This window comes from Orussus abietinus, unplaced genomic scaffold (assembly GCF_000612105.2).
Source record: "Orussus abietinus isolate OABI.00-Male unplaced genomic scaffold, Oabi_2.0 scaffold29, whole genome shotgun sequence".
Lineage (NCBI taxonomy): Eukaryota > Metazoa > Arthropoda > Insecta > Hymenoptera > Orussidae > Orussus > Orussus abietinus.
Genome location: NW_019395567.1, coordinates 101,190 through 109,926, shown reverse-complemented (window position 1 = coordinate 109,926; position 8,737 = coordinate 101,190). Strand labels below are relative to the sequence as shown.

General features: G+C 41.3%; 1 protein-coding gene across 7 annotated transcripts; it reads left to right on the top strand.

The window, feature by feature from the left end:
• Nucleotides 1-248: 248 nt before the first annotated feature.
• Nucleotides 249-8,288, top strand: LOC105702303 (tryptophan 2,3-dioxygenase). Of its 7 annotated transcripts, none has more exons than XM_012429817.1 (9): nt 249-387; nt 1,716-1,878; nt 3,125-3,288; nt 3,451-3,518; nt 3,632-3,697; nt 6,001-6,360; nt 7,129-7,378; nt 7,632-7,725; nt 7,967-8,288. In XM_012429817.1, exons 2-9 carry the CDS (start codon nt 1,853-1,855, stop codon nt 8,139-8,141), a joined length of 1,203 nt encoding a protein of 400 aa, XP_012285240.1. In that variant the 5' UTR covers nt 249-387; nt 1,716-1,852; the 3' UTR covers nt 8,142-8,288. The 7 variants fall into 7 exon arrangements, with proteins under 7 accessions (XP_012285240.1, XP_012285215.1, XP_012285232.1 ...); XM_012429792.1 differs by having other exon boundaries at nt 312-387; nt 1,381-1,878; XM_012429809.1 differs by having other exon boundaries at nt 321-387; nt 1,535-1,878.
• The last annotated feature ends 449 nt before the right edge of the window (nt 8,289-8,737 follow it).

The window sequence follows — 8,737 nt, the reverse complement described above, 5'->3', positions numbered from 1 at the left end:
GTGGAGAACTGATATCCACGATGACAATGGAATGAGTAAAAAAAAACGGTTTTGGTGTAAATACGATTGTCAGAGGAAGGAAATGAATTTCGTTGGTATTTCATTGTCTAAGATGATGCGAGGTGGGAGGAAGAAGGGAGAAATTTCTCGCAATGGGAATGAATGGCCATGGCGACCCCGTCGAACCGGCCCCTACGTACATCGTGTACTTAGACGAGTAAGAAACATACGTCAGTCGTTACCGAGGACGCGACACTATCACTAAGGCAGAACGCGTGAGCTTTTGCTTATAAAGAGTCCACAGCCGGACAGTTTGCAAACCGCTGACCGACCCTCCGCACTGGAGAAAGTGTTTCCCGCCCAAAGAAGGGTTTAAACCATCAAAGGGTACATAAAAATCGGGAGTTAACCGCGCAAAATCGTTCCTACATTTCGGAGCAATACCTGTCGAGCATATAAACTTGCCGAAACACATTAGACAGCCTCTACATATTTATTGATTAATATATATTAACCCTTAACCGCTCCGCACCGGAGAAAGTGTTTCCCGCCCAAAGAAGGGTTTAAACCATCAAAGGGTACATAAAAATCGGGAGTTAACCGCGCAAAACCGTTCCTACATTTCGGAGCAATACCTGTCGAGCATATAAACGTGCCAAAACACATTAGACAGCCTCTACATATTTATTGATTAATATATTAACCCTTAACCGCAGAGATAGGTCTCAGACGCGGCTTCACACCTCACCCTGTTTCCCCTCCACATTTTGTATTAATACATTAACACCTCCCTCTTTATTAATATATTTCTATCCTACAATGCATAACCTCTCCTAAAAAGTTTGCTTTCGGACTGTTTTAACGTTACCTCATCAATTTACAATGAGGAAATTAAGGCGCTCTATGAGGCCATGGTTTTAGGTTATGGACGATAAAATATGTGAGGGTTAAGGGATTCTTTAGGTTATTTTGGAACATTGTGGGATATCTGATTCATTCTTCTAGTGTTTGAAACGTCTGGACGGCGTTTTGTATCTGGCGGGATTTTCCTCCGGTGAATTAGACGAGCGACTTCGATCCCTCCAATCGGAGGGCGTGGGAAATTGTCGGATTTTTTTTATACAATTGTTTACGTAGCGGTTTTAGTAACGAGTTGTCTTAATTTCATCGGAGGATTTATTTCCGGATAAATTGCTGAAATTTCTGGCTTTTCCGTGGATTCCGTTAATTGCCGTTTCTCTTCGCCGACCACGTGACCCAGTGCTTCCGGTGCACGGGATTATTCGGCTCGGAAACCGGAGCTCGTAAGAATAATCGTATCTTCCCAGATATCATACTTGGTAACAGTGGCCGGCTTCATGTTTTTTTCGGCTTTTATAGCAATTATTGAGCAATGAGTACGAAGCGACGCCAGCTTAAAAGAGGCGATCTCTCCTGACTATCTGCAGACTTTGGCCCAAGCTGCCGTGATTCGGTCCTCCCAAGAACTATTTCCGGTACTAAGCACCTAAAACACTAAAAAAATCAACGACAGACCGTCGTGGAATTCCTCTTTCCAGATATCAAACCCAGGGACAGTGGTTTACCGTCGCGAATCTGAGAGGACCTCTGAAAAAAGTGGAACTTTAACCCCGAGGGTTCCACTTTCGAAAATCAAACTTAAAGAGGGAAATGTCGTTGCGGGCTCACTAAACGGTGCATAATTCCTCTCCTAGATGTGATTTCTGAGTTCTGGTGGAGTTGATTTACGAGGGAAGTGGAAATTACATTGAAAAAGGAGTCTTTTTCGGCGGGAAATTCGGGAACCTCAGAGCGCCACCTCGTCAGCTGATCGGCATCATTCATCGGAAGGATGTCTTGTCCAATGGGAAATGGGACGTGAGTAAAACCTCTCCAGTGATCGATTTCGAGGCTGATTCCACGGGAAAGAAAAATTCCACATTAAGGTGAAGTGAAACACGTCGAGGAACTTGATCAACGTCGATAGAGAAGATTTTTCTAAATGCCTACGTTGCCGACGTTGGTTTTTATATTGACAGCTGGGTCGAATTATATTGGGTATCGTACCAAATGGCATATTCCACCTGTCGTTTTCGTGCAATAATTATAAAGAAATCGAAGTAAAACTCCAGAAATCCTCTGGATTCGTGCCTTCTGGGGCCCTAATTGACTGCGGAGGGACCCCCTGCGCCATCTGTGATTTCCAGGTCAATTAAATTTTTACTCCGAGACCTCGTATTACCATCGTTTTAGCAAAGAAGCGCATACAACACTTTTTTTGCCTTTATCCCGTTCAAATGCGAGTTTATCGATTACCAGAGTGTTCTAAATTCTCGTAAAATTGTCCTGACGCTTTCGATTCTCATATCAGAGCCTTCGATAATTGTATATTGATCGAAATATGAGAGCTCGACGCCATTTTGGTTCTGGTCTGGAATGAGTTACAAAATTTTGTTGAAAAATCCTAATTTTCAATGTGTCAGGACAATTCTTAGATGATCAGGAGTGATGTGTCAAAATTTCGGACGGTTTGGTCTAATACCCTTAAAAAAAAAGTGTTGTATTCGAATCGACTGATTTGAAGGATGTTTCACTTCACCTTAAGTTATAAGGTGGAAGGCAAACTTTTTAAACCATGCTCGAGCAAATCTCGAATTTACGTAACATGGCGCTGTTATCTTCTAGCAGTTGTTGTCTCTTGCCGAATGTGTCATTAGGTCAGTTATATATCCCTAGGCGTTGCAGAACATGCGATATCGTCATCGATTAGACATCCCTGGCCCACTGATACCGTGACCTTGAGTTTTTGGCCATATCGCAGCCTTTACATCATCTGCTAATCCGTGAAGCTAATCTTCGTCGCTTCGCAAACATTAAACGACCTCCTCGAAGCGTTTTAAAATTCCATTTTCTTTTGTTTTTTATTTTTTATTTTTTTTTTCTACGCTATCTGTATTCTTGAATAATGCAAAGGAATTGTTCTTATCATCCGATATTTGATATCCTGGCCTTACATTTTCAGCCTTGGGTCACCAACTTATCTCTTATTTCGATTTCTACGGCAATCTTTACTTTTCTTTGATTTGCTGCACTCTCATAATCATATTAAAATTTTCTTTTTAAGAGATGACTCCAGTCAGGAAGGAGTTCAATTGACCGAGGGACCAGGGCTTCTTTATGCAGAATATCTTCGCCTTGATAAGATCCTATCTGCCCAAAGACTCCTCAGTGCAGAATATAATGAAGAAGCTGTGCACGACGAACACCTCTTCATCGTCACTCATCAAGGTGAGAAAAATTCATTGTTTTTTATTGGGATGGCTAAGAAGTTTCGTGGCACCACCCAATTTTGTACCCCACGAGGTTTTGTGGCTAACGACACGATTTTAATAATTTTTTTAATTCGTCATTAATACATTCTCTCTTCTCTTCTTTACAATTCATTTTCAGCTTATGAATTATGGTTCAAGCAAATCATCTACGAGCTGGACTCTGTGCGAGCACTCTTCGACACCCAGGTAATTATAAACAAAAAATTCAAATTACAAATTCAAGGTATAATCATATGACTGATTGTTCTTTCGAGAGTTTATATATATATATAAATATGTATAAATTATTCGTTCTTCAGGGTCTGGACGAGTCGAGGACGCTGGAGATCCTGAAGAGGCTCAACCGCATCGTGCTTATTTTAAAAGTACGTACGACAAGTACAAATCTGATACGTCGATAAGCTCACCATATGAAAAGGCAGTTTTAAACCCCCTCGAAAGAAACACACCCCTTCCTCAATTTACGCGGTAAATTATAACATTAATATTAACATGGGCATTGGTCCATTAGATAAAATTGTATCGTGAGAACTGCGCATTTTGTAGAAGCTTGGATTAATTTTGTAGCATCGTTTTAGCTGCATGTCATGTTTGCTATTTATTCTGGGACACCCTGTATATTACTGGAGAATGTAGTTCTATCTAGGATTATGTCTAGGTTGCCGACCTGAACGGTGACAGTGACAATGATGGCATGCCGGGGTGAATGCCTCCTAACAAAAATCCGATTAGCCACGTAGAATCTCGTCTGTACCTGGTGTTTCGTTACTGGGGGCTCTAATTGAATTTCCACGTCGTATGGGAGTACATCCATGAGATCGCGTGCACATCCGTGAGCATTGATAGAACGAAATTCCAAAATGGCGGCGGCAACTAAATCGAGGCTTTTACGGGCATCGTTAAATCTCAAGAGGATTTAGAGACTGACTTTTCATAGGATTAGCTTCCTGGAATTAATGTTTCTCTAGATTCCTTTAATTTAACTCATTAATTCACCCAGTAGATCGCTTGTATCCTCATTATCATTGATAGAACGAAATTCCAAAATGGCGGCGACAACTAAATCGAGGCTTTTACGGGCATCGTTAAATCTCTCGAGGATTTAAAAACTGACTTTTCATAGGATTAGCTTCCTGGAATTACGGTATCTCTAGATTCCTTTAATTTAACTCATTAATGCACCCAGTAGATGTATCCTCATTATCATTGATAGAACGAAATTCCAAAATGGCGGCGACAACTAAATCGAGGCTTTTACGAGCATAGTTAATTTCTTCGAGAATTTAGAAACTGAGTTTTCACGGGATCAGTTGGGTGACATTACAGCTTTTCTCAGCTTTTTCAAATTTAACCCTTTAACGAAAATCATTTTGCCCCGATATCGTCATATAAAAAAATGTGCACTTTGCCTGTCCAATCCGGTACTTTATTAATCTCTGACGTAGGTAGTTGTGACTGATAATAGTCAAGAAGAATTAAACAAAAAATATATGATTCTAACTTTTGAGGAGAGATGCTTATATTTCTTAGATATATTTAAAATACGACGACGTCGGGTGGAAACGAACAAATTTTCATTTACGAGTTGAATTGAACTTTCGGCCATCTTGAATTGAGAATTTTTTATGAAGTACCGCTGGGGAGTTCAATCATTTATGTCGCTGCATTTTGATGGACGTCGCTTTCGCAATCTGTGTAAGACAAACTCTTGACACTGACAGACGATATTGTGGGAACCATCTTGGGTTGTCGGTGAAGGTGTAAGGTAATATCTTCGGATGACATGCGACACCTCGGAAGTGCCGCCAGGTGAGGTTAGGTTGGATAACTATCCCGTTATGTAGTCCTTTGCAATACCACAAACTAGGAGCGGGAAAGAAAATGAGAAAAAGGGCGAAATATCCAGTTCTTTTAATCGGAATCTCTCCTCCTCGCTTCTAGGCTACCGAGGCCGCCATCTTGTATTCTGCAGCTTTCACAATCCACTTAACACTTGAGACTCCTGACACCCTTGACGTCCTTGACACGAGGGATCAATACATAAGCTGTAATTACAGGTTCTAATTAATACATAGCATAGATCTAATTACCACTTCGTAATTGATAATAGCAAAATGAGATGGCTTGCCCTTACTTCACATGAAATGGCGACCTTGACACGGGAGCACAATAAACATGCTGTAATGAGACGTAATTAATACCCCACACATATATCTCATTACCATTCCATAATTAATACCAAACTATGACTTTTCCTTGTTTTATATCAAATGACATCCTTAACAAGTCGGTTCAATAAACGCGAGAAAAAAAGAAATGGTGGCTGTAACAACAGGTAGTAATTAATACGCCACTCGTGGACCTGATTATCTCTTGACGATTAATAAACAGAGAATTATGGCAACCGTACAAGTTGGCTGTTCAGCCACTGTCAATCGATAGTTGCTACACGCTTGGCTCATCCTCGTGGAAGTGATGGTTAAAAGGATTAAAAACCTCAGCACCTCTGAAGAAATGGATTTACCACTGGTGCATGTCCAGCCAATGACAAGCGTATAAATCGTGTAATCAAATTTGCAGAGGGATTACACGAAGACTCTCGGCTAAGTTCATGTGAAGAAACAATATGTTGATGACCATTGTGAGGATTATCGAAATATCTTTTCAGTTGCTGGTGGACCAGGTGATGATCCTGGAGACCATGACCCCTCTGGACTTTATGGCGTTTCGGGACTACCTGTGCCCAGCTTCCGGCTTCCAGTCTCTGCAATTTCGGCTCCTGGAAAACAAGCTGGGGGTTAAACAAGAACACAGAGTGAAGTACAACCAAAGCTATACAAGAGTTTTCGGCCAAGACCCTGAAGCGATAGACGCCATAAGGAGGTCCGAAGAGGAACCCAGCTTGAGCAGTCTCGTGCAAAGATGGCTGGCCAGGACGCCAGGGTTGGAAACCCATGGTTTCGATTTCTGGTTAAAATACAGGACATCCGTAGAATGCATGCTAGCCGAGCAGGATACAGCTGCCCAGGTGACCTGTTAATAAATGGATTCTTTAAGGTGATATGAAAGGGTCAATCTATATATATATTAAAGAAGTCAAATCCCGATTCGGTTGAAATTTTACCACGTGAATATAGAGGTCCTAAGGTAGGCCCTAAACTCAGGGACTTTCATTTTTCATCCAAAATATATTTATTTATCATGGACTAGAACCAACATGACGTGGTCCGTGGACGTTTTCGGTGTTTTACGCTTCTTCGGAGCTTAGGATCGAAAATGAAGAGTTTCAGGACCCAGCTAGAACAATTTAGAATACCGTAGAAATGGAATGTTACGAGAGTCAGATGAGAAATATGGAAAATACTTCCACCAACGACTGCAAGAGAACGCTGGCTTGTCTTGCGGCTAACACGCGTTTTTAGAGAAAAAATTTAATTGCAACTTAACGTCACAGATGGCGACGCTGGTGCGCCAAACATGAACAGTCATGAATTCATGGGATTTCGGCAGTTTTACATCGATCTTTTTATCATTGCTTTACCGAAATGACATACAGAACCCTTCAGTTTGTATAATTCTCAACGTGGACTGTTAAATACTTCGCCATAAATATAAATGTCGGTAACGGGACGCGCCAGCGTCATGTTACCACTTGAGTATTCAAAACGGCATTACCACCAAAAGGGAATAGATGAATTTTAATTTATCGACCTGGATCAAATTTCTCAGTGCCTTTCATATCATCTTAACTTCTTATACTCAATCTTTACCGCAAAAGACGTTTTTCCCTTTGCAGAAGCAAACCACGGAGCAGATGAAGAAGTACTTGCTGGCGAACCTGGCGTCACGTCGGGCGGTTTTCGAGACGATCTTCAACGAGAATTTGCATAATGCCTTGGTGTCCAGGGGGGAAAGAAGATTCTCTCATGCCGCTCTCCAGGGTGCCGTAATGATCACCTTGTACAGGGACGAGCCACGTTTTAGTCAACCCCATCAGATCCTGACAGCTCTCATGGACATCGACTCGCTGATCACCAAATGGAGGTGTAAGAAAAAACGAAAACGCCAAGAAGCTTTACAGTAAATCTCTAAATTAGGGAAAAAATAAATTGGCCTCCCTAGCTAAGAAGCATCTAAGAGTAGACAAGATCAAATAAGGTTTGAAATAACTAAATTATTCCTACCTGGACATTTCTTTCCATTCGGAAATATAAATATTTCTGTGTTATCGAAAGTAATCAGGGAAAGTATGGCTTATCTCCTGACTTTAGAACTTACGGTTTTCCCTTTTCTTTTTAGATAACCACGTCATAATGGTGCAGAGGATGATCGGGTCTCAGCAGCTGGGCACCGGTGGCTCTTCGGGTTATCAGTACCTGAAATCCACCTTGAGGTACAGTCTGATTACAGGGGTCATTCATTCAGGAAATCATGGATTTTAATAGACTACGTGGAAGTCGTTGTAAACCACTGAAACACAATTTTAAGACGGTATGGCATTGTTGCTTATCATATTAAAATCGAAGCAAATCGTTCTCACTGATCTCCGAGTGAATGGCCCCTCGATCTGATTTCTTAATTTACGTTTTCTCTTCGGGGTGATACGACATTGTTTTTCTTTTTTTACCACTCAGCGACAGGTACAAGGTGTTCTTGGACCTCTTCAATCTCTCCACGTTCCTGATCCCTCGTCACATGATCCCACCGCTGAACAAACAGATGAAGACGAAACTCTCAGTCGCTTGGGGCTGTTGGGGACCAGAAGACGAGAGTAACAATTCGGAAAGTTCGGTAGAGGGATCCCTGTGAAATGCCAAAACTTGTGTTAAGGACGCTTAGAGTGTACAGACGCGAAATAAGTTAAGGTGAAGTGAAACACGTCGAGGAACTTGATCAACGTGGATAAAGAAGATTTTTCTAAATGCCTACGTTGCCGACGTTGGTTTTTATATTGACAGCTGGGTCGAATTATATTGGGTATTGTACCAAATGGCATATTCCAACTGTCGTTTTCGTACAATAATTATAAAGAAATCGAAGTAAAACTCCAGAAATCCTCTGGATTCGTGCCTTCTGGGGCCCTAATTGACTGCGGAGGGACCCCCTGCGCCATCTGTGATTTCCAGGTCAATTAAATTTTCACTCCGAGACCTCGTATTACCATCGTTTTAGCAAAGAAGCGCATACAACACTTTTTTTGCCTTTATCCCGTTCAAATGCGAGTTTATCGATTACCAGAGTGTTCTAAATTCTCGTAAAATTGTTCTGACCCTTTCGATTCTCATATCAGAGCCTTCGATAATAGTATATTGATCGAAATATGAGAGCTCGACGCCATTTTGGTTCTGGTCTGGAATGAGTTAAAAATTTTTTTTGAAAAATCCAAATTTTCAATGTGTCAGGAC

What these genes read in the sequence shown, in the direction of transcription:
- LOC105702303 (XM_012429783.2), top strand. Translation starts at nt 2,749, where the DNA reads ATGCGATATCGTCATCGATTAGACATCCCTGGCCCACTGATACC. An exon ending in ATCCCTGGCCCACTGATACC is followed by an intron (nt 2,793 to 3,124) that starts GTGACCTTGAGT and finishes TTTCTTTTTAAG; the next exon opens with AGATGACTCCAGTCAGGAAG. An exon ending in TACCTGAAATCCACCTTGAG is followed by an intron (nt 7,726 to 7,966) that starts GTACAGTCTGAT and finishes TTTACCACTCAG; the next exon opens with CGACAGGTACAAGGTGTTCT.